Below are 27,656 nucleotides of genomic sequence, written 5' to 3'. Positions count from 1 at the left end.
CTTCAACCTTGGGACTAAGTGTCCCAATTCACTCCGAAACATCCCCGAAACCAATCCATCCACCCCGAAAATTCATGTAACAAAAAATGAACATAGAAGAAGAAATAAATAGGGGAGTAGGGCTACAATACACAAAATTACCGGCCGGGTCGTACATAATTACATCCTTTGTCAATTGGCCCAACATCCTAATCAAAAATGGCCTGAGTTTGAAGTTCTTATCCGGTTTGACCTAGGTTGTACATAACCTGAAATTAATTTTAAGGCTTTATCTCATTATTAAAGACATACTTCTAGGGTTTCTTTATTTTCTTCCTTCTTCATTCCTAACACACTCAAGATACTCTCCACCCCATCTCTATGGTTTCTCCTTTCTTTCTCTTCTCTAACTCACATCTGAATATTTATAGATCTCAAACTTGATTTAAAGAATTTTTACTACTAATTTGCTTAATCTTCCTAAATATTCATAGATCTCAAATATTTGAATCTTGATTGATGGGTGTCATGATCTAAGACTCAACAAGTTGTGATGGATCCTATCACAGGACTAGGCAAGTCGACAGCCACAAATAACTATGCATTTTGAATTGAAAACATGATCAAATGAGTTTAACAATGACATATTCTCATAAATAACCGATAAGAAAATACCGAAACTCAATACAAAATCCCCAAAATCTGTGTGTCACTGAGTACATGAGCTACTAAATATCTACAGTGTTAAAACTTCTAATACAACTATCTGTAAAGGTAGAACAATGCTAAATAGAGTGAAAGAAGGAGAGTCGGGGTCTGCGGACACCAAAGCAGCTACCTCAAAAATCTCCAAGGAGGAAATGCTCCAAGCCTAGCATGAGTACAACCGACCCAATGTACTTCATAAGTAACAGGACTTACCTTGGGCTGAAAGAAATGACGAGCTCAGATAGGTACATTCCAAATCCAGATAATAACAATACGGATATGACAAGAAAATGACAGTAATAATTCTAAGAGAATCTCATAATCAGTTGTACACAGTGCAGAAAAGTAGACATGCTTTCAAGTTCAACAGTTTAGTCTCAATAATGGTATAGTATGCCAAGTATAGCTAACCGGAGGAATATTACATCTTTATGTCTACATGTCAAATATGCATGTCACCTGTAATGCAACACAATGAAAAACTTATATGCTCTTGCTCTCGGAGTATTCAACCTCACTCAACACGCTCAATCATTTAGCACTCACAATCACCCGGCACTCGCACTCAGCACTCAATGGTACCTGCGTTCACTATTGGTATGTCAGACTCCGGAGGGGCAGATCTTGCCCAAACGCTAATATAAGTCAACATGGCATGCTGCGGCGTGCATTCTGATCCCATCATCAATCAATAAAGCCTGCTACAATGTGCAGCCTGATCCCATAAATAACACTCACAATAAGGCCCTCGGCCTCAATCAGTAATCAATCTCTCCAGTCTATCGGTCTCACAAAACTCATGCCAAGCAGCCCAAAACAATGATACATGATGTAACAATAAATGATAACAAAGAGTAAGATATATATGCAAATAATGAATGTGACTGAGTACATAACTGCAATTTAAGCAAATAACACAACAACAGAAATGACTTTTGTGGGTCCCAACAGTAATAGTATATAGCCTAAACATGATTTCAAAGATGAATAACAGTTCAATTTCTCTAGCACATGAAGAATAAATGAATAATAACAAGATTAGATAACTACACAGTTCCATAGAATCAACTGAGTCACAATTACTACGGTGCACGCCCACACGACTGTCACCTAGCATTTGTGTCACTTCAACACCAACCACATAACATGTAGTTCGGGTATTCATACCCTCAGTATCAAGTTTAGAAGTGTTACTTACCTCAAACAACACAAATACCTACTCCAACAAGCCCTTGCCTCGCGAATCGGCCTCCGAACGACTCGAATCTAGCCATAAATGACTTAATACAATCAATACAAGCTATAGGAATCAATTCCATATGATAAAGATAAGTTCTTTAACAAAAGTCAAAAAGTCAACTCAAGGCTCGCGTCTCGGAATCCAACAAAATTTAGAAAATCTGAATACCCATTCAATAATAAGTCCAACCATACCAAAATCACCCAATTCCGACAATAAATTGCCACTCAAATCCCCAAATCCCTAGTCCACAATCCCCCAAATTTCACCTTAAAAACACATAATCTAGCTGGGAAATTCAATGGGTATTCAATATTAATGAATAAAAATGATCAAAAGTTGCTTACCTCTTGAAATCTAGTAAAACCCCTCTCAAAGATCGCCTCTAGCCGAGCTTGCAAAGTCCAAAAATGATAAAATCTCGGAACCCTTTTGAATTAATACACTACTAGTGCTTTTGCACATGTGGTCCATCTCCTGCTTTTGCGTTCTGTGCTTCTCTTTCTGTTCATCCGCGTCTGCGGATTCCAATCCACTTCCGCGAGTCCAGCCCCAACTACCAAACTCTGCATCTGTGAAGACTCGTCGTATCTGCGGGCTCGTAGATGCGAAAAACTTCCTCACACCTGCGAACACTGCCCAACACCCATAAGACCACTCCTGCGACCCCATGCTCCTTTATGCAGTCGCGCACTTGCGATCAATTCTTTGCATGTGCGATCGCACCAGACCAACAGTAGATCAGAAATTCATCAGGTCAACAACTCATTCGAATTTCAACTCGAGGCCCCCGGGACCCCGTCCAAACATACCAACACATCCCAAATCATCATATGAACTTAGTCTAAGCCTCAAATCACATCAAACAACATCAAAAACATGAATAGCACCCTAATTCAAGCCTAATAAAACTAATGGATTTCCAACTTCTACCAACTCCGATTGACCTTAAATTTTGCATACAAGTCATGAATGACACAACGGACCTATTCCAACTTCTGGAACCAAAATCCGAGCCTGGTAACCACAAAGTCAACTTTCGGTCAAACTTCTTAACTTTTCCAACTTTCGCCAATTCAAGCCAAAATTATCTACGGACCTCCAAATCAATATCCGGACATCATCCTCCTAAGTAAAAAATCACCATACAGAGCTATCAGAGCCATCAAAACTCTATTCCGGAGTTGTTTACACATAAGTCAACATCCGGTCAATGCTTTCAACTTAGGCTTCCAACCTTGGACTATGTGTCCCAATTCATTCTGGAACATCCTCGGAACCAAACTAACCACCTCGGTAAGTCATATAACAACAAATGAGCATAGAATAAGAAATAAATGGGGGAACGAGGATACAATACTTAAAACTACCGGCTGGGTAGTTACATTCTTCCCTCTTAAACATACGTTCGTCTCGAATGGGTCTAGAATCATACCTGGAGTCTAAAATAGGTATGGATATCTGCTCCGCATCTCCCGCTCGGTCTCCCAAGTAGCCTCCTTGACTGGCTGACCTCTCTATTTCACCTTTACTGAAGCTATATTCTTTGGCCTCAACTTCTGAACCTATCGATCCAAAATGGCCATCGGCTCCACATCATAAGTCAAATATCCATCTAACTTAACCATGCTGAAGTCCAAAACATGAGACAAATCACCGAAATACTTCCGGAGCATGGAAACATGAAACACTAGATGAACACTCGATTGACTAGGTGGTAATGTAAGCTTGTAAGCCACCTCCCCAGTCCTCTCAAGCACCTCAAAAGGACCAATACACCGGGGTCTCAATTTGTCCTTCTTCCCGAACCTCATAACACTATTCATGGGCGAAACTATGAGCATACCTTCTCCCCCACCATGTAGGAAACATCACGATCATTCCGATCGGCGTAACTCTTCTATCTAGACTGCGGTGTGCGAAGCCGATCCTGAATCAACTTAACCTTTCCAAAGCATCCTGAACAAAGTCAGTACCCAATAACCTAGCCTCACCTAGCTCAAACTAACCAACTGGAGACTGACACCGCCTCCCATACAAGGCCTCACATGGGGCCATCTGATTACTCGATTAGTAATTGTTGTTATAGGCAAACTCTACAAGCTGCAGAAACGTATCCCAAGAACCACCGAAATCCATGACACAAGCGCATAGCATATCCTCCAATATTTGAATGGTGCGCTCGAACTGTCCGTTCATCTGAGGGTGGAATGGTTTACTCAACTCAACTAGTGTGCCTAACTCTCGCTGCACTGCTCTCCAAAACTGCGATGTGAACTGCGTGCCCCAATCTGAAATGATGGACACCGGCACACCATGAAGGTGATCAATCTTAACGATATAGATCTTAGCTAATCACTCAGAGGAATAGGTAGTTCCAAGTGGAATGAAATCTGCAGACTTAGTCAAACGGTCCACAATTACCTAAATAGCATCAAACTTCTTCAAAGTCCGTGGAAGCCGAACTATGAAGTCCATGGTGATATGCTCCCATTTTCACTCAGGAATCTCAAGCCTCTGAAGCAAACCTTCCGGCCTCTAATGCTCGTACTTCAACTGCTAACAATTAAAGCACTGAGCTACAAACTCCACTATATCTTTCTTCATTCTCATCTATCAATAATGCTACCTCAAGTCCCCGATACATCTTCGCGGCACCTAGATGAATGGGATACCGCGAACTGTGGGCCTCCTAAAGAATAAATTCACATAGCTTATCCATATTGGGCACACAAATCCGACCCTGCATCCGCAACACCCCATAATCGCCAATAGAAACCTCCTTGGCATCACCGTGTTGAACCGTGTCCTTAAGAGCAAGAAAATGAGGGTCGTCATACTGACGCTCTCTGATGCGATCATATTAAGAAGAACCAGAAACCATACAAGCTAAAACCCGACTGGGCTCCGAGACATCTAACCTCAAGAACTGATTGGCCAATGCCTGAACATCTGATGCAAGTTGTCTCTCACCAACAGGAATAAATGCAAAGCTACCCATACTCACCGTCTTCCTACTCAAGACATCGGCCACCACATTGGCCATCCCGGGATGATACAAAATGGTAATATCATAGTCTTTTAGCAGCTCCAACCATCTCGATTGCCTCAAATTTAGATCCTTTTGTTTGAACAAGTGTTGAAGTCCTCGATGATTTGTAAATACCTCACAAGACACGCCATAGAGATAATGCTTCCAAATCTTCAATGTATGAACGATGGTTGCCAACTCCAGATCAGGAACGGGGTAGCTCTTCTCATGAGGCTTCAACTGGCGTGAAGCATAAACAATCACTATACCATCCTGCATCAAGACACACCTAATACCAATCCGAGAAGCATCACAACATATTGTATAAGAACCGATGTTGAAGGTAACACTAGAATTGGAGTTGTGGTCAAGGCAGTCTTGAGCTTCTGAAAGCTCTCCTCACACTCTTCTAACCACCTGAATGGAGCACCCTTCTGGGTCAACCTGGTCAAAGGCGCTGTAATGGACGAGAAACCCTCCATGAAGCGACGATAATATCCGGCCAAACTGAGAAAACTCCGAATCTCAATAGCTGAAGACGGTCTGGGCCAACTCTGAACCACCTTAATCTTCTTCGGATCTATCTTGATCCCCTCACTGGACACCACGTGCCCTAAGAAAGCCACTGAACTAAGCCAAAACTCACACTTGGACAACTTGGCATAGAGCTTCTCCTCCCTCAACGTCTGTAGTACAATCCTTAGGTGTTGTGCATGATTCTCCTGTCTACATGAGTACACCAGTATATCATCAAAAAATACTATGAAAATGGAATCAAGATATGGCTGGAACACACTATTCATCAGATGCATGAATGCTGCTGGGGCATTGGTCAGCCCAAAAGACATCACAACGAACTCATAGTGACCATAGTGGGTCCTAAATGCCGTCTTCAGAATATCCGAGTCCCAAATCTTCAACTAGTGATACCCTGACCTCAAATCAATCTTAGAGTACACTCTAGCCCCCTGAAGCTGGTCAAATAAGTCATCAATGCGCGGCAAAGGATACTTGTTCTTAATTGTAACTTTGTTTAATAATACACATCCGCATAGTGCCATCCTTCTTCTTTACAAACAGAACCTGTGCACCCCAAGGTTACATACTAGGCCTAATGAACCCCTTATCAAGAAGCTCCTGAAGTTGCTCTTTCAATTCCTTCAACTCAACTAGTGCCATACGCTACAGAGGAATAGAATTGGGATGAGTTCCCAGCACCAAGTCAATACCAAAATCGATGTCCCTGTCGGGTGGCATGCCCGGCATGTCTACAGGAAGCACATCCAGAAAGTCTCACACTACTGGAATAAAATCAATAGTAGGAGTATCAGCACCAACATCTCTTACAAAAGCCAAGTATGACAAACACCCCTTCCCAACCATCCGTTGGGCCTTCAAATATGAAATCACCCTCCTGGGAACATAGTCTAGAGAACCTCTACACTTGATCCTAGGTTACCCCGGCATCGCCAATGTCACGGCCTTAGTGTAACAATCCAGAATAGTATGACATGGGGACAACCAATCCATGCTTAGAATTACGTTAAAATCAACCATACTAAGTAATAAGAGATCAACTCTCGTCTCCAATCCCCTAATAGTCACCACACACGACCGATACACATGGTCCACAATGATAGAATCGCCCACTAGCATAGATACATGAACTAGCAAAACTAAGGACAAACGGGGCATATCCAAATAACAAGAAAAATATGATGATACATACGAATAAGTGGAACCAGGGTCAAATAAAATAGAAGCATCCTTGTGGCATACTAAGACAATACTTGTGATCAATGCGTCTGAAGCATCGACCTTTGGCTTGGCAAGGAAAGCATAGCATCGAGCCTGACCGCAACCTAATCGGCCTCCCCCTCTAGGGCGACCACTAGTTGCATGAGCCCTACCTCAAGTTGGCTTAGTGTGTGGTAAAGTAACTGGTGCGGAAGTCATAACCTGACCCCTCTACTGAACTGGACCTCCAAAATGATAAGGACACTACCTCCACATATGTCCAAACTCCCTGCACTCAAAGCAACTATGATCCGCCGATGGTGGTGGAGACTGAATCGGACCCCGAGAACTAGAATAACTACTAGAAGAACCTGGTACATATTAACCCTGAAGTGATTGTACACGAGATGAACTCTGAGTTAGGAGGGCACTGAGAGATGACTGACCCAGACAAGAACTGTAGTAACCATGGCTAGCTGATGCATCACGATAAATCGGACAAGCCATCTAAGCAGGCCTATAAGGACGACCCCCGTTGTGGGGGGACTGGCCTCCAGAAGAAACACCTCTAAAACCACCCGAACCACGAGGCCTTTTGGCCTCCCTCTCTTCACGCTCCTGACTACACACCTGCTCTATCCGCCAAGCAATATCAATCACCTCATCAAACCTTGCATCTGATGCAATTTCCTGAGTCATGATAAAGCGTAGTCCATAATTGAGGCCATCAATGAACCTCCTAGTCATCTCCCTCTTTATGGGGACCAACCAGATTGCATGGCGAGCCAACTCTAAAAATCGCATCTCATACTGGGTCACAGGCATGCCCTCCTGTCGTAGTTGCTCAAGTTGCCTACGCAACTCCTCCCTACGGGTCTGTGGAACAAACTTCTCCAAGAAGAGAACAGAGAACTCGTGCCACGTAAGTGGTGCAGCGCCGGCTAGCCTACTCAACTCATAAGCGTCCCACCATCTGAAGGCTTCTCCCGACAGCTGAAAAGTAGTAAATGAGACCCCAATAGTCTCCAGAATATACATTGTACGAAAAATCTGCTGGCACCTATTTATGAAGTCCGGAGCATCCTCTAACTCAGCCCCACTGAATAATGGAGGCCTGAGCCTCCCAAACCGCTCTTGCCTCTTCTTCTCCTCGTCATTCATCGGTGGACCCACCCGGGCCTGAGCAACTACAACTGGCTGGGGCGGGTAATACCCCGATGTCTGAAGTCCTTGAACTACCTGCTCTGGATTACGGGTGGAGAGTGTCTGAGCACCTCCCCCTGCCTGAGAAGTGACTGGTGCGACCCGAACTAAAACCGCTTGAGCAAGGCTAAGGCATACAATCTTATCTGAGCCAAAGCCTCCTAAAGGCTTGGAATTACAATGGACATAGCCGGTGCCTATGCTGGTCCCACCAGGTCAACCACATCTAGAATCTGCTCCTGAGCTAGATCAACACAGGTGCTACTCTAGCTTTTGTGCGAGCTATACCTCGGCCTCTATCGCGACCCCGGCCTCTCGTGGCCCTATCTGGTGGTACTAGTGGACATCCTCCCTATGCGGTAGCATATGTCCTCACCATGTGATAGAATATAATAATATAAGTTTAGTTTCCTGAATCAACAAATCTGTACGACAAGAATACAAAAAACTGAAGTTTTCCTAATGGTTTGGTAGGCTCTCGAAGATATGTACAGAAGTCTCCGTACTGATCCGCAAGACTCTAGTAAACATACTCCTGACTCGTGAGACCTATGTAACCTAGGCTCTGATACCAACTGATCACAACCCAAGACATAACATGTCATGATGGCGCCTATCACAGAACTAGGCAAGCCGACAGTCATAAATAACTATGTATTTTGAATTGAAAACATGATGAAATAAGTTTAACAATGACATATTCTCATAAATAACCGATAGAAAAATACCGTGACTCAATACAAAATCCTCAAAATCTGGGTGTCACTAAGTACATGAACTACTAAATATCAACATAGTCAAAACATCTAATAAAACTATCTGTAAAGGTAGAACAGTGATAAATAGAGTGAAAAGAAGGAGAGTCGAGGTATGCGGATGCCAAAGCATCTACCTCAAAAATCTCCAAGCAGGAAATGCTCCAACCCTAGAAACCACTGTGCCCAAAAGTCCCTTGATCTGCACATGAAGTGCAGAGTCTAGTATGTGTACAACCAACCCAATGTACTCCATAAGTAACAGGACTAACCTTGGGCTGAAAGTAGTGACGTGCTCAGATAGGTACAATTCAAATCCAGACAATAACGTTATGGATATGACATGAAAATAACAATAATAATTCAAAGAGAATCTCATAATTAGTTGTACACATTGCAGAAAAGTATACATGCTTTCAAGTTCAACAGTTTAGGCTCAATACCGGAATAATAGGCCAAGTATAGATAATATGAGGAGTATTACACCTCTATGTCTACATGTCAAATATGCATGTCACCTGTAATGCAACACAGTGAAAAACGCATATGCTCATGCTCTCGGAGTATTCAACCTCACTCAACACGGTCAATCACTCAGTACTCCCAATCACTCAACAATCTCAATCACTCGGCACTCGCACTCGCACTCGCACTCTACACTCAACGGTACATGGGCTCACTATTGGTATGTCAGACTCCGGAGGAGCAGATCCTTCCCAAGAAGTAATATAAGCCAATATGGCATACTGCAGCGTGCAAGCTGATCCCATCATAAATCAATAAATCCTACTGCGGATCCCATAAATATCACTCACAATTGCGATCATCGCAAAAGCGAATAACTTATCTTAAGTGTGATCAGTGTCTGAGCCTGTCTAATATCGCAAATGTGATTACAACCTCGCATTTGCAAAGTTCTCTGCCATAGTAAATGTGGTGTCGGTGCCTAGACTTCTAGTCATCGCAAAAGAGACACCTAGATCGCAAATGCGACTTCACTCACTCCACAAATGCGATGTTTCCTTCGCAAAAACGGAGTTCTAGACCATTGCCCATCTTCACAATTGCAAGACTAACATCACAATGTGAGGCCACAATTGCGGTCAGGTCTTGGCAAATGCGAGACCTACAAGTTCAACACACCAGATTTGCAACAACTATTCAAAACCTTCCAAAACACATCTGAGCCCCTCCGGCTCCAATCCAAACATTCACACAAGTGTAATAACATCATACTAACTTGCTAGCTAACTCAAATTATCAAAATAACATCAAATGCCAATAATCGATCATTAAAACTCAAGATTTTCGACTTTAAAACTCATTTTTCAAACTTTTCACTTAATGCGTTGAAACGGCCTCGGATCACCCCGGGACCCCAACCAAACACGCGTACAAGTCCAAAAGAATCATAGGAACCTACCGAAATCCTCAGAATATCGATCCGAGATCGTATACCAAAAATGTTGACCATGATCAACTCTAGCCACAATTAAGATTGTATACCAAAAAATTCACATATAAGATTTCCGTCATATTTCATCAAATTGAGCTATGCAAAGTCTTAAATTACGGAAAAGGGAACTAGTACTTAAAAAGACTTAACGGATCGTCCCCAAAAAGTTTACAATTGGAGATGTACTTTCAGGATATGTTTCTCGGACTCTCCAAAAAAGTTGTTGCACCCATGTTGGATTCTCCAAAATTTTACTACTTTTGGAGGATCCGACACGTACTCACTAACATTTTCAGAGAGCCCAAGCAACATAAATTTCATCAAATATTTTATTTTTTATAATTTTATTCTAGATATAATTAAATCAAGTGTAAAAAGTTGAACTAAAACTGAAATTATTTGCCTATTTGTGAATAAAAACTTAACTACATGAACCAAAAACTAACAGAATCGATCCATTCTTCCTATTTGGTCTTTGTGGCTAGTGGAAGGTATATTATATAGATATAGTGGCACATGTAACCTTCAAATCTTGGATTCACCTCTGCTAACATCATTATACAATATTATTTAACATTATATAAAATTATAATAAGGGTAGAATGTTGTATAATATTGTATATTGGGCGTGAAATTAAACATTGATCTTTATTTTGAATTAAGTTCCTCTATCACTGTAGTAATTTTAGTTTTGTTGAATGTTTTTGATTTTTTTTGTTTTGCAGTATTTCCCTTTTAATTTTATTTTGGGTAAATTGTATTTAGATTATTCTTTTTATATTTTACTTCGTATCCTCTATGCTTTTTATTAACATTGATTTTGCTTTTCTATGCTAGCGAAATACTGGTATACATTATTATATATTTCATATATAATTTTTAAGTTATACATTATTATACATATACTGTATAGATGTCACGATCCCACTATACCTATGTAGGATGTCGTGATGGCACCTAGTATCTAAGACTGGGTAAGCCTAGCATACATGAAACATTAACAGAAATAATAATAAAACTTCCAACTAAACGAATAACTATCATAAACGAAAAACCCAATGCCGCTATCCGAAACACATGATCGACTAATGCTCTCTACATATGGCTAGTGCACCCTTGTCCGGTGGTAAAAAGCCATCCGACCTATCCCAACAAACGCGTATCAATATAGCGCACAAACCCCAGGTAGGCGCTCCTACCAATTCTTCCCCATCTGCTGAAGATCTCAACAATGTGGAACCGCCAGTACACCAAAAACTCACCTGGGCAACTAAGGAATTCCCCTCCTCATTCCTGGGGCAAATTGCCTGAATCGAAGCTATGGAGATTGTTCGACACCTCAAATACCATCAACCAACAAAGTTTCAGAAACCATCACAACAGGATTCGTTGTCTCTGACCAAAAGAACATTACTGATGAACATCTGCTACTTGCGCATGGGATATAAGAGTACAAATGGTTCAGCAATAATGCCAATCGACTCACATTGATCCCAAAGCCTCAAACAATAACTACATTGACCCACTCGTCACAACTTTGCAATTGTACTGTGCCTTGTGTTCGACAAAATGCACAGGTCATTTTTTATGTCAATGTTAATGAACAAATAAAGTTGTGCTTCACATAGTGACATTGATATTAGTCATCATGAGAAGTCACAAGAACTTTTAACATAAGAGGGTGGTCATACGCAATCTCCTTTAGCAGCAATAATGGTGCAGGAACATGTTGACACTGGGAGTTCTAAGTATCAAGTTGTGCTCAAGCAAGGTGAATTAACTATGATAAAGTCTATCAATGCTATTAAAAATCAACAAGGCTGTCCAAATCCTTTGCTTCCCATAAATTCAAATGACAGGAAAGGTGCACAACCATCAGAATTACAGGCTGCTAATAATCGAGAATTTGCATCCCACACATCCCATCAACAGCTCAATAGTATCCCTTCCAACTCTATAGAAAACCAACCTAAGATCTTTGCTAATTTTGATCGACCGATAAGAAAAACTAACAAACCAAGCCAAGCCCCACAAATTCTTTCTACTAGTACAATACACCTTGACACTAACAAAAACACACATCAAACTACAGCAACCAAAGCACAAGTCAAAACAACACCAAACAACACTGAACCTCCCCTCCCCCCCCCATACAGTCACTCATTCTTATGCTACAAAATTCAGGGCCAGATATAAAGTAGAGAAAACTCCTATTAATTTCACACCACCAACATTAACGATCAAACAAGGCAGACCTGCAGTTGTTTTTAAAAAAGAAGATTATATGATCACTATGGCTACAAGGTACAAGAACACTGTGGTAGGGAAGTTCTCAAATACAATGCCAAGAATGAAAGTAATTAGAAGAAGCTTTGTCAACCAAACTGAACTCAGGGGAGGAGTTAAGATTGATCACTTCAATTCTAAGACCTTCTACATTGATCTAGACAATGAATATGATCATGCAATAGTGTGAAATAAGCAATTCATGTACATTCAAGGCCAGATGATGAAAATTGAAGCATGGACACCTCTCTTCAGTCCTAATGAAGACGCTCCTATTGTGCCAGTATGGATTATCATCCCCGAATTTCGATGGCACCCCTACTACATGGAAATTCTCACCCCGTTACTGTCTTATGTGGGTAAATCATTATTCCTTGATTTGGCTTCATTTCAAAACACAAGAGGCAGTATGGTTAAGGTGAAAATGTAGATTGACTTAACCAAGGACAGACCTCAACATGTTTGGTTGGGTTATGATGAACATCAAGATGAAAATGGTGATGGTCAATGTTTGGAAATACAATATGAGAGCATTCCTGACTATTGCTATTATTGTAGACACCTTGAACACACAGCTCATGCATGCCTATAAAAAGCCAAGCAAGAACAGAAGCAGAAGAAGAAAGCTATTGCAATAACCAATGAACAAAATCAGAAGCAGGAGAAGGCCACATCAGATATATAGAACACACAGCAACAACCAGAGCAAAAAAAAAACTAGCCATAAATCATTATTCCTTGATTTGGCTTCATTTCAAAACACAAGAGGCAGTATGGTTAAGGTGAAAATGTAGATTGACTTAACCAAGGACAGACCTCAACATGTTTGGTTGGGTTATGATGAAAATCAAGATGAAAATGGTGATGGTCAATGTTTGGAAATACAATATGAGAGCATTCCTGACTATTGCTATTATTGTAGACACCTTGAACACACAGCTCATGCATGCCTATAAAAAGCCAAGCAAGAACAGAAGCAGAAGAAGAAAGCTATTGCAATAACCAATGAACAAAATCAGAAGCAGGAGAAGGCCACATCAGATATATAGAACACACAGCAACAACCAGAGCAAAAAAAAAACTAGCCACTCAGCAAATTCAGACCCCTCAATATCAACAGCAGGTCAAGCACAAAAACGATGCAAGACAAAACAAGGAAGAAGTGCAGAATTCAGAGGCATAGCCATCACAGGAGGAATGACAAACAAAAAAAATTAAAGGAATTGTATAGAATAACACAAAAAAGAAACAACTAGTATATATTGCTAAATTACCTAATCTTCAGCACATGTAGATTTCACCAAAAGAGAATGCACCACCTGTCAACAAGCAATCGGGTATTACTTCTAACAATCCTCCAACCCAAATGGAGAAGAGTAGTGGTTCTGGTGCCCAGAAATAACCCAAGACCCCTATTCCCCCTATTGGATATATTTTAGAAGAAGTAAATCGAAGGAGGGAGGTTGGTCTGGAGAAAATCTTGCACAAAAATAATTGGGATCCAAAAAAGGGGGGACTTCTCATATTTTGTGTGAGTGTGTTAACGCATAATTGATTGAAAATACATTGGCCCATTCTCCTACTACCAATAATGATAGTTCTCATCAGGTTCGTTTGGTTACTGTCACTTCATAGGAAAAAGTTGAAGCACATGCAAAAATAAATGCAACTAGAAATCACCAACCTGTGGAGTCAACTTTGGATTGGGTACATATGAGTTTTGGCACAAGTAGACAAGACTTGAAGCAGTTGAATGTCACCATAAACAAGTTATGCCAGGAAATTCCTTCACAAACATATGAAGAAGTTGAAATAAATGTAAAGCATAATTAAGTCAACTCTGACAAATCAATTTGGATTGATCAAGTTCAGTTACTGGCGAATCAAGAAACAACTAATGCCAGTTCAAAAAATAAAAACAGAACAACAGGCAACAAGCATGTTTCCCAGCTGAGCATGATAAACCAGTTCAACTGCAACCTTTAAATGATGGAAAAAAAGTAGCAACAACATTACAGATGAAGCAAGACAATGGGACACTCTCTTCTACACAAACTGGGCAGGTTTTCACTACTTTTGAAGGTGCTTTGGTGGAATTTGTAGATGGGTATCAAGTTGGAGATTCTAACGTAGGGTCCTAAGGTGTTTTTGAGCAATCACATCTTCAGATAACTGGGTACAAAGCCACTAATAATAATGGAACAATGATTTCACAATCAATGACTATAGCAAAACCCTGTCTAGAATCTATCTATGCTTTGCAATTCAGGAGGATGCATCAGACTTCTTGTAATGGTGAATGCTATGGTTATGGTGGAGACTAATAACCTGGATTCTGATTATTCATATTAACAAATTGTACCAAGAATAATATATATTATGGAAGCCAGTCCTGTAGTTTGTGCTTCTGAAACTGGGCAGCCATCACCATTGCAGATCAACATACCATTGAAGACACCTTTGGAAATATTACATGACTTAGTAACATGTAACATTTCACCTATAGAGCTGGCTTTGATGGAACAACAACAACTAGAACAAGAAGGAGACGATGAATCAAGAGCTAGGAATTTCAAGCAAGTGACAAGGGAAGCTAACCTATCTCCTAGAACTAGTTCAAAGGGTGGAAAAAAGACAAAGAGGCAGACTCAAAACAAAGATTCTTGCCCAGAATCTTGCCCAGAAAGGCAGCCTCATAACATAAATGATCTTTAAGATATTGATCTGGAACATTAGGTCTGTGAATACACAACAGGCCTTTTCTAGGGTAATCAATATGCAAGGAGAGCACAAGTTCTTTATCATTGCACTGCTGGAGCCTTTTCAAAAAATATGGCATATTCTAAGGTATAGAAGAAGATTGAATATGGAGACTTATTTCTCAAATTTGAATGGGAAAATATGGTTGTTCTTTGATGCTATGATAGAATGGGAACTGATTATTGAAACTGATCAGAAGGTGACTGCTAAATTATTCCATCATGACATTGGGCAACATATTATGATGACTTTTGTGTATGCAAAATATTCATCTTTGGAAAAGTTAGAATTGTGGGACCATATGTATTACATGGCTACTGATATGGAGCTACCTTGGTTAGTAGGAAGATATTTTAATGTAACCTTAAATGAAGATGAGAAGATAGGGGATTACCAATATATCCTCTTGAATATGAGGAATTTGCATTCTGTATCAACTCATGTGGGCTGTTTGATCAAGGCTATAAGGGGAGTTCATTCACATGGTAGAATGGAAAACCAAATGTTTAATGTATATTCAAGAGATTGGACAGGAGTTTAGTGAACCTTTTATTTAAGAAGCTGATACCTTCAATTGAAATAAAATATTTGATTAGAACAGGATCAGATCATGCACCATTATTTATGTCTTGTGGTCAACACAATAAAAAGTTTGTAAAGCCCTTCAGATTCCTGAATTTCTAGGCAGAACATACTTCATTTAAGGAGTTGGTGAGACAGAATTGGTATGCTGACTTCATGGGAGATCCATTCCTATTATTCAAGCATAAATTGAAAAAGGTAAAGGGGTATTTATCAAAATGGATCAAGGTTACATTTGGTGACATTTTAAAGCAGTTGACAATCCTGGAAGATATAGTAAAGGTCAAGAAAATGTTGTTTGAGGAGGAATCTACGATTGACAATAGGCTTGTTCTTCAAGCGAAACTGAAAAAATATTTAAGTTTAGAGGAGCAGTACTGGAAGCAGAAAGCATAGATGGCATGGTATGCTGAAGGTGATAGAAACACTAGTTTCTTTCACAACTATGTCAATGGTAAAAGGCAGAAATTACCATTGAAAAAGACATAGGATGGAGATGGCAACTGGATAGAAGATCATGAACCAATTTCTGATATTGCAGTTGTGTTCTTCCAGAAATAGTTCACTACAGAAGGAGATGCTGCAGAATATTCTTTGCTGGATATTGTACTTACTATAGTTACAATGGACCAAAATTTAGAACTATGTCGATACCCAACTCTAGAAGAAGTTAAGAATGTTGTTTTTGAACTTAGTGACAATAGTGCAAGTGGTCCTAATGGCTTTATTGGATTGTTTTACCAAGAGTTTTGGGATGTTATTTGCATGGTTCTTTAATTTTATGGTGGTGCATCACTACCATAATCAATCACTCACACAAACCTGGTACTACTGCCTAAAAAGATAAGAATATACACTTTCTCAGATTTAAGACCTATAAGTCTGAGTAACTTCATCAACAAGGTATTGTCCAGGGTGCTTGACAGATTAGAAAGATTACTGCCATGTCTAATCTCTCTTAATCAGTCTGGATTTTTTAAGGGTAGGAGCATCTTTGAAAACATACTTCTTACTCAGAAAATTATCACTGACATAAGGATGAAAGGTAAGCCAGTTAATATTGTTATTAAACTAGATATGGCAAAGGCCTATGACAGGGTATTTTGGAAGTACTTGTTGCATGTCTTAGGGAGAATGGGATTTGCGGAACACTTTATCAACATGCTCTGGAACTTGATATCTAATAATTGGTACTCGGTATTGGTGAATGGGCAGAGTCCAGATTTTTTCAAATCAACAAGAGGAGTGAAGCAAGGAGATCCATTGTCACCTGCATTATTTGTATTGTCAGTAGATGTGCTTTCTAGATGCGTGAATAAACTGTTTGACAATACAACATTTAAGGGATTTGGTATGCCTAAGTGGACTGATCCATTAAATTACCTGGCATATGCTGATGACACCATAATATTTGCCTCAGCACATCCTCCCTCCTTGAAGAAAATCATGGCAGTCCTTGGCGGATATGACTAGGTATCAGGACAGTTGATCAACAAAGCTAAGAGCACATTTTATATGCATGCCAATGTATCACATGTATTGACACGGGCAGTGGAAGATATCACAGGTTTTACTAGAGGCCAATTCCCTTTTACTTACTTAGGATGTCCTATCTTTTATTCTAGAAGAAGGAAAGACTACTATGATGATCTAGTGAAGAAAGTTAAGGTTAAATTGTACTCTTGGAAAGGAAATATACTATCTTTTGGAGGCAAAGCAACTCTAATTAGTAGTGTGATTCAGAGCATGCCCCTCCATCTACTATCAGTTCTTGGCCCACCGAATAACATAATTGACCACTTACATAAAATCTTTGCAAGATTCTTCTAGAGCACCAAAGAGGAAGGAAGGAGTAGACATTGGTCTTCATGGAAAAAAGTATGTCTTTCTCAAGAGGACGGAGGACTAGGCTTCAGATCAATATATGATGTATCTAGGGCTCTTTTTGCTACACTTTGGTGGAGATTTAGGAAGACAAAAAGTTTGTGGTCTAACTTCATGTGGAACAAGTACTGCAAAAAGAATTACCAACTGTTGTACAATTTAGAGCATGTTCTCATGTGTGAAAAAAAATATTGGATGTTATGGAAGAAGTAGAACATGAGATTCTTTGGGAATTGAAGAGTAGAACATCAAATATTTGGCATAAAAACTGGACATGATTAGGTGCATTATATCATGTAGTACCTCCAGATTTTCAAGTAAATGAAGAAATGGAAGAGGTGTCAGAACTATGGCAGATATGAGCATGGAATGAACAGCTAATTGATCAAAGTATTCCTGAAGACATTGCAGAACACATCAAACTAAATGTCCACTATGAAGGAACTGAGTACATTTGGGACACTTCACATTGGATGCGAACTACTTCAGGCAGGTTTACTGTTAGTAGTGCCTGGCAGATCCTTAGGCAAAGGAACAACTCTAATCTAGAGTTCAAACAAATGTGGATTAAAGGGTTTCTATTTAAAATATTATTTTTTTCTTTGGAGGTTATGGAGACATAAACTACCTACAAATGACCTATGGAGAAGGCAAGGATATGCCTATGTTTCAAGATGTTGGTATTTATAAAGACCATGGGAGGAAACTTTTAATCATATCTTCCTAACAAGTCCTACTGCTGACAAAGTTTAGAAGACATTTTTGGGGGCTGCATGAATTACAATATCAATGGTGCAGGTAAAATAGGTTATAAGGGCTTCGTGGAATGCAAAGTGTTGTCCAAAATTGAAACCTCTGTTTCAAGCAGTTCCAGTTGTCATCACATGGGAATTATAAAAGAGGAGGAATAGTGAAAAAAATGAGGGATCAGTTTCTACTAATAGAGTTATTCATGAAGTTACCAAGACTCTTCACTTCTTGGAAAGAGTTAGGTCCTCATGGTTATCCAATTTATCAATGCTATGCCCTGATATGATAGACTTATTTGAAGGATATAAACCTATTCTGATCACTACAAAAGTCACATGGCAGATGCCTCAAAAAGGTGGTTTATAGTAACATTGGTGGCACCTCAAAGGGGAATCCAGGGCATAGCTCACTTGGTTTTTGTGTGAGAAATGATGTAGGTGATTTGATTTACACAAGAGCAGACGACTTAGTTATAACCACCAATGTTGTAGCTGAGGCAAAGGCAATAATGGCATGACTGGAATACTGTATTGAAAAAAAATTCCATCCACTCTTAATGGAGACTGATTCATTGGTTTTAAAGAAGGTGATTGAAGGGGAATGGTATACACCATGGTGCATAGGGACAGAAGTGCAGAAGATTAAGGGGATAAGGAATCATTTCAATGTCATATTCCAACATGTGTTTAGAGAGGGAAATACAGTAGCAAACTTTATAGCTAACATTGTGTTCTCTTTTGCAGGTACTACTCACTTTAACAGCTTCTATGAATTACCTAGTGCAGGAAGGAGACTAATCAACATGGACAAATACCAAATTCCTAATCTAAGAGTTAGGATAGCAAAAATAAAACCACCTGACTGATGGCTACCAAAGGGAAGAAAATGACAAATGCTACTTCATATATGTTTACTTTCTATTGTTGTATTTTATTAAGACATCTACCGGTGGTATTAGCATACAGTCATGCTTATTTTGGTGGTGTCCTAGTTAAATATGTAACAAATCAGATAAGCAAGTGGTTGAGTTCTTATCAGTCAATACCACAATATTCTGGTAAGACAATGCAGAGGTACTTGCATGCATATCTATACTGCAAAAATAGAATAAGCCAAATACAACATGTTAATGCTACATATACTCCAAATAAGCATCCATAATTGTGGCACCTGACACACTATCTAGGATCCTTCCCTGCAACTACATCATTATCAACGATGAGATTTCAAGGTGATGTTATAATACTCTTTTGTGGTGCTGGCATTAGCGCATTCCCGTTCTGGAATTGTAATGATAAACCTTGCAATTGGAATGCTAAGGAGCTGATTGATTCTTCATGGAACAATGGGAAATTAAGAATAGCCAATTACAAGTTCTCATTCATCCCAATCACATGCAAATTTAAAGGATTGATAAGAATGATGCTCAACATGCAACTGAAGTTGATCAATGATTATCAAACAAAGGTTCTATCAGTACTTAATTCTGGTGTTTTCTCTAACTACTTCCCACTCGTATTACAATGTTATCAGGCTCGAGGATCAAGCTACACACCAATAGTATTAACATAGACAAATAATCAACCTGGTGCTGTTTTACAAATGTCTGGGAACTCATCTGTGGACAAGCAACTTAGTAGGTTATACACAATTATTTGACTTTCTCAGTTCAACTTGCTGTTGCTGCAAGTTGACGTATTCTTAACAGATACAAACAATTGTGTTTATCAATTCAACTACATAAGGCTTTCCGCTGCACTTCATATACAAGAGTTATCAGATGTCTACTACAAAGTGTTCAACAATGGCAACCTTGGAATACTCAAACTGATTGTGCTAGTTTATTTTAGACAGTATACATACTTTATGGTACTGAGTCAATACTCAGTGGTATTAGCATTATATAATGCTCAATCTAGGGTTGGTGCATCACTATATGGGAAGATATTATCCAATTGGTACATGAACAATGTGCATAGAATTGTCTGTCTTTTTACAGATTCGTATGCATAACTTCAAAACAATCTTGTTTGGGTAATGATGATGCAAAGCTGCTGTGGATTCATCAACACCATATCCTTTGGACAACAAATAGAGCATGACATGTACTGGTCAGCGCCTGTTTTAGGTGGTGTGCATTGAACATTCATAATTGCCTTGACCTTTGGGAAGCAGAACATGGCACCTGGTGAGAGCAATAGAGGAGCTACAATGAGGTTTTGCACTTGGCTTGTGGATATAGACACCATCGTATATGGGGAATTAACAGAAACATTTTGTGTAATAGCTTGCATTTATCATTTTATTAGCTTCATCCTAGTTTCATTTAGTTTTAATTTCACTAAACAGTTTGTAATAATTGGATTCTTGATTTTGTTCAATATATAAAATAATATCCACTAGGCAAACTGCCTAGTGGTATATTAGCATAAAAAACTATCAGAAAAGGGACTCTACAATACAACTGAAAATAACACCCAAAATTTAGTGAGACTGAGTCATAAGCTCTACACGAGTATTCTGAAACATCCATGATACATTGGTATCTATAATAGGAGTATGAAATAGAAACTAAGATAGAGGGTGACTCTGAGGGCATAGAACCCCTATCCTTATACCAACCGCATGCATATCAACCCATATCCTTATACCAACCGCATGCATATCTACCCCTATCCTTATACCACCGCATGTGTATCAACCCTTATCCTTATACCATCGCATGCGTAGCAACCTCTGTCATTATACCACCACATGCATATCAATATCACGACATATCATAAATTGCAACTCAAGTGCCCAATACCATAACTTGTCAAAGAAGTCAACAATAACAAGGCTTCCACAATAAATAGCTCATAGCTCAACCACATATGTACAATATTCTCAACAATAGCAACCGAAAGTGAATACTCAACAAGAATGGTATTTCAACAATTTACAACTTTGCCACAATGACAATGTGATCACGGATTTTACAACTTCAACACCTATACTATTCCAAGAAATAAAACTTCAAGGAAGGTAACTCAACAGTTAAATATTTAACAAGGCATTGAGAGAACAATAACTTCAACTAAGCAGGTAAGGTCAAATAACAAGTAAGAGATGAGACAAGTATTAACAAGGTCAAGTGAAGTATGTAAGGATAGATTAACGATTATGAATATGACAAGTTATGACAACTCAATTAAAGGCATGAAAAGAATCTACAAAGCTTAAACCGGTCAATTACCATATTTAACCCATGTACCCACTCGTCACCTTGCGTACACGTCTTTCACGTACCACAATTAACACAAAACAGCACCAAATCCTAAGGGGTAATTCTCCCACACAAAGTTAGGAAAGATACTTACCTAAAAACACGCTAACTCAATCCACTAGTAAGATTTTTCCGTGATTATGCAACCCCAAACAGCTTGAATCTACCCAAAATAACTTTGAACCATAAATACAAACTATAGAAAACTATTACGGACAATAAAGTTGCAATCTTTCAAGAAAAAGAAAAAGTCAACTAAAAAGGTCAACCCCAGGCTGGCATCTCGGAACCCGGCCAAACTTAAAAAATCCTAACACCCATTCAATAACGAGCCCCACCATACTAAAATTATTCAAATCCGACCTCAAATCGCCTTTTAAATCCTCAAAATATTATCTATGAAGTTTTCAGAAATTTCTCTAATTTTTTCAATTCAAAACACTAATTAAATGGTAAAAACAATGATGGATTCATTTCTAATAGCCAAATCCGAGTTAGAATAACTTACCCCAGTCAACTCCTTGAAAAGCTCTTCAAATATCGCCCAAAACCGAGGTATCTAGCTCAAAAGATGAAAAATGGAACAAAACCCTCGATTTGGAAATCAAATATCGCTGCCCTATTATTGCCTTTCGGGATCGCGGAGAACAAATCTTCCCATCTCATAAAACCTCTTATGTGATCGCGTGATAACATCCGCGAACGCGAAGAACGGCCTTCCAAAGCTACGCGGTCGCATTCCAAGCCATACGAAAGCGAAGAACATCATGTGCCTCAGCTCAATCTCTCCTTCCTTATACATGAAAACGGTCCCACGCATAAGTTCGCGAGGCACAAGCTATTCAACCTTCGCAATAGAATCTTTGACTTCGTGAACGCGAAGAGTAAAACTCCATGAGTCCCTAAGGACTTTACGCGATCACGGGGGAACCTTCCTGAATGCATAGAAGGAAACCAGAATTGAAAAACCAGCAGTCCTACTTCAAGAACAGATGGTCCGAACTCAATCCGAAATACGTCCGGGGCCCTCGGAACCTCGTCCGAACATACCAAACAACACTAAAACCACAAATCACACATCGATTCAAGCCTAATGAACTTATGAACTTCTAACTTCTAAAACTAATGTCGAAACATACCAAACCATATCCAATTGACCTCAAATTTTGTACACAAGTCATAATTGACACAACGAACCTATTCCAACTTTCGGAACTAAAATCTGGACCCGATATCAATAAAAGTCAACTCCCGGTCAAACTTCTCCACCTTCAACTTTCTAATGTTCGCAAATTTAAACTGAAATGACCTACGGGCCTTCAAATCATTATATGGACATGCTCTTAAGTCCAAAATCACCATACGGAGCTATCAGAACCGTCAAAACTACATTCTGGAGTCGTCTATATCAAAGTCAAACTCTGGTCAACTCTTTCAACTTAAGCTTCCAACTTTTGGACTAAGTGTCCCATTTCACACCGAAACTCAACCGAAATCAAACCCAATCACCTCGGCAAGTCACATAGCCACAATATAACATAGAGGAGGCAATAAATACGGGAATAGGGTTAAAATACTCAATACAACCAGCCAAGTCATTACATTCTCCCCTTCTAAAATAAACGTTCATCCTCGAACGAGTATAGAGACATACCTAAAGTAGTGAAAAGATGAGGATAATGCTACGCATATCATGATCGGTCTCCCAAGTCATCTCCTCGACTGGTTGACCTCTCCACTTAACCTTTACTGAAGCAATGCTCTTTGACTTCAACTTTCAGACCTGCCTATCCAAGATGGACATTGGCTCCTCAACATAAGACAAATCCTTGTCCTTTGGACTGAGCTGAAATCTAACACGTGGGACGGATCACCGTGATACTTCTGGAGCATAGAAATATGGAATACCGGATGAATTGCAAATAGACTAGGTAGCAATGCAAGCTTGTAGGCTACCTCACCAATCCTCTCAAGAATCTCAAAAGGTCTAATATACCTAGGGATCAACTTGCCCTTCTTCTCGAACCTCATAACACCCTTCATGGGCGAAACCCGGAGCATGACCCGCTCTCCAACCATGAATGCAACATCACGAACCTTCTTATCCTTATAACATTTCTCTATAGATTGGGTTGTACGAAGCCGATCATGGATCAACTTGACCTTCTCCAAGGCATCTTGAACTAAATCCGTGCCTAATAACTTAGCCTCTCCCCGCTCAAAGCAACCAATTGGGTAACAACACCCTCTCCCATATAGGGCCTCATAAGGAGCCATCTGAATGCTCGATTGGTAGCATTTGCTGTAGGCAAACTCTACAAGTGGCAAGAACCCTCGAACTCTTTAACACAAGCACGAAGCATATCCTCCAGAATCTAAATGGTGCACTCGGACTGTCTGTCCGTCTGCGGGTGGAATGTTGTACTCAACTCAATTTGTGTGCCTAACTTACACTGTACGGCTCTCCAAAAGCACAATATAAACTGAGTATCCCTCCCCCTTAAGATGATGGATATCGGCACAACCATGAAGTCGGCAATGTCGCAAATATAGACCTGAGCCAGTTGCTCTGAAGAATAGGTAGTCACCACCGGAATGAAATGAGCCGACTTGGTCAACCTATCCACAATCACCCATACATCGTCAATTTTTTTCTGAGTCTGTGGGAGCCCAACAACGAAGTCCATGGTAGCTCTCTCCCATTTCCACTCGGGAATCTCAAGTCTCTGAAACAACCCATCAGGCCTCTGGTGTTCATACTTCACCTGTTGACAAGTTAGGCACCGAGCTACATACTCCACTATGTCTTTCTTCATTCTCCTCCACCAATAGTGCTGCCTCAAATCCTGATACATCTTAGCGGTACCTAGATAAATGGAGTACCGCGAACTGTGGGCCTCCTGAAGAATCAACTCACATAATCCATCCATATTGGGCGCACATAATCAGCCCTGCAACCGCAACACACCATCTTCTCTGATAGAAACCTCATTGGCATCGCCGTGCTCTACCTTGTCTATAAGGAAAACCAAATGGGGGTCATCATATTGACGCTCTCTGATGCGATAATATAAAGAGGACCGAGAAACCACGCAAGCCAGAACCTGACTGGGCTCTGAAATATCCAATCTAACAAACTAGTTGGCCAAGTCTTGAACATTCAATGCTAATAGCCTCTCCACCACCGGTAGATATGCTAAACCGCCCAAGCTCTCCGACTTTCGACTCAAGGCATTGGCTGCCACATTGACCTTCCCGGGATGATATAGTATGGTGATATCATAGTCCTTAAGAAACTCTAACCATCTTCGTTGCCACAAGTTAAGATCCTTCTATTTGAACAGATGTTGAAGACTCCGGTGGTCAGTATAGACCTCACAAGGTACACCATACAAAATAGTGCCGCCAAATCTTCAAGGCATGAAGAATCGCTGCTAATTCCAAGTTGTGGACAAGATAATTCTTCTCATGAACCTTCAACTATCTAGACATGTAGGAAATCACCCTATCGTCTTGCATCAACACCAGGCCAAGGCCAACACGTGATTCATCATAGTACACAGTGTAAGACCCCAAACCCGTAGGCAACACCAATACTGAGGCAGTAGTCAAAGCGGTCTTGAGCTTTTGTAAGCTCTCCTCACACTCCTCGGACCATATTAAAGGAGCACCCTTCTGGATCAATCCGGTCATAGGTGCAGCAATAGATGAGAAACCCGCAATGAAGCGATGATAATACCCGACCAAACAAAGAAACCTCCTGATCTCAGTAGCTAAAGATGGTCTGGGCCAACTCTGCACTGCTTCAATCTTCTTTGGGTCTACCTTGATCCCCTCACTCTACACCACATGACCCAAAAATGCCACCGAATCAAGACAGATTTCACACTTTGAAAATTTTACATAGAACTTCTTTTCTTTCAAGGTTTGGAGCACAAGCCTCAAATGCTATTCATGATCCTCCCGACTATGGGAGTACACCAATATGTCGTCAATAAACACAATGACAAATCAACAAAGATAGGGCTGAAATACACTGTTCATCAGGTGCATGAATGCTTCTGGGGTGTAAGTCATCCCAAATAACATCTCAAGGAACTCGTAGTGACCATACCAAGTCCTAAAAGAATTCTTCAGAATATTCGGATCCCAAATCTTTAGATGTTAACCTGACCATAAATCAATCTTTGAGAATACTCTGGCACCCTGTAGCTGATCAAATAAGTTATCAGTGCGTGGCAATGGATACATGTTCTTCACTATAACCTTATTCAACTGCCGATAGTCAATACACATGCGCATAGAACCATCCTTTTATTTCACAAACAGAACCAGAACAGCCCAAGGTGACACACTAGGCCGAGTGAAGCCCTTATCAAGTAACTCTTGCAACTGCTTCTTTAACTCCTTCAACTCCATTGGGGCAATACGATATGGTGGAATATAAATGCGATGAGTGCCCGACAACAAGTCAATACCAAAATCAATATCCGTATCGGGCTGCATGCTTGAAAGATATGCCCGAAATACATCTTGATAGTCTCTCACTACAAGAACTGACTCAATGGTAGGATTATCAATACTTACATCTCTCACAAATGCTAGACATGCATTACACCCTTTCTCAACCATCCATTGTGCCTTAAGTAAGGATACAACCTTTCTAGGAACATAATCCAAAGTACCCCTCCACTCCAACCGTGATAAACCTGGCATAGCCAAAGTCACCATCTTGGCGTGACAAACTAGAATAGCATGATAGGTGACAACCAGTCCATGCCCAAGATAACATTAAAGGCTAACATACAGATAAACTTTGGTCTCAAAACCACCAATAACAACTAAACATGACCTATACACACGGTCAAGGACAATAGAATCTCCCACAAGCGTAGATGCATAAACAGGAGAACTTAAAGGATCACGAGATATACACAAATACGGAGCAAAGTAAGATGATACATATGAATAAGTGGGGCCTTGATAAAATAAGATTGATGCATCTCTATGACAAACCGGAACAAAATATGTGATAACTGCATCTAATGCAACCACCTCTGGCCTACCCTGAAAAGCATAACATCTGGCATGGATTCCTCCTCTAGGGCGACCCCTACCCGCCTGATCTCCACCCCTAGCTGGTTGTGCAGGTGGAGCGGCAACTGGAGCGGTAACAAAGGCCTGAGAAGTCTGGGGACCCTATGGAATACGTGTAGCCTGAGTAGTTGATAGAGGTTCACCCCTCCCGAGTGTGGGTCAGTCCCTCACCATATGAAGAATATCACCACACTCAAAACAAGCTCTCGGAGGACACGACTGCTAAAACTGGCTCGGGCTTGGTAGGCTAGACTGACTGCTGAAAGCACCCTATGAAAGAGGTACACAAGAAAATGGTGGTGCATAATGGGCAACTTGAGATCTGGAAGTAGACGGAGTACCACTAGAATCTAGAAGTACTGAATGAACTGGATGGCTCACATAGCCTCTACCATGATGACTTTCCACTGGGGCTCGGGCACCACTATATCCGCCAGAATCTCGAGGCCTCTTGGCCTTCCTGTCCTCCCTCTCCCAGCTCTGTATACCCTCCTTATAAGCCTGCCACAAGTGGTATGCTTGTCCCGACAGCTAGAATATAGTAAAAGAAATCTCGCTCGTCTCTACAATACACATGGTGCGAAGAATATGGTGGCTCTTCTCTAGAAAACCTTGTTCATCCTCTGTAGCTAGGCCACTAAAAGTAGGAGGGTGGTGCTTCTTGTACCTCTCAAGTCTAAGCTACTCCTCCTCAAAAGTTCATTCCCTAACCTCAGGATGAACTGGAACAACCAGATGCACTGATATAACCTCTAGGACCTAATATAACCGCAGGAGTCTAAGCTCCTCCCCCAGCTCGAGTTGTAGCTGTTATAAGGGGAATCAACCCTACCTGAGCTAGAGTATCAAACATGCTCAAGAAATGTGCGAGGGTCTCCTAAAGTGCAGGGATGGAAACAGGAGCCTCAGGTGCCTCCCCCCCC

At 40.4% G+C, this 27,656-nt stretch overlaps 1 protein-coding gene across 1 annotated transcript; it reads right to left on the bottom strand.

Annotated features, from left to right (window-relative positions):
- Nucleotides 1–24,581: 24,581 nt before the first annotated feature.
- On the bottom strand, nucleotides 24,582–26,367 carry LOC138899781 (uncharacterized). The gene is made up of 2 exons (XM_070186472.1): nucleotides 25,992–26,367; nucleotides 24,582–24,652 (listed from the first exon to the last, which is right to left on the bottom strand). The coding sequence occupies exons 1-2, from the start codon at nucleotides 26,365–26,367 to the stop codon at nucleotides 24,582–24,584; spliced, it is 447 nt and encodes a 148-aa protein (XP_070042573.1).
- Nucleotides 26,368–27,656: the final 1,289 nt, after the last annotated feature.

Source organism: Nicotiana tomentosiformis, chromosome 10 (assembly GCF_000390325.3).
Source record: "Nicotiana tomentosiformis chromosome 10, ASM39032v3, whole genome shotgun sequence".
In the NCBI taxonomy this organism is placed as follows: domain Eukaryota; kingdom Viridiplantae; phylum Streptophyta; class Magnoliopsida; order Solanales; family Solanaceae; genus Nicotiana; species Nicotiana tomentosiformis.
Note: the sequence above shows the minus strand (reverse complement) of the source record. Positions and strands in the feature narration are given on the sequence as shown.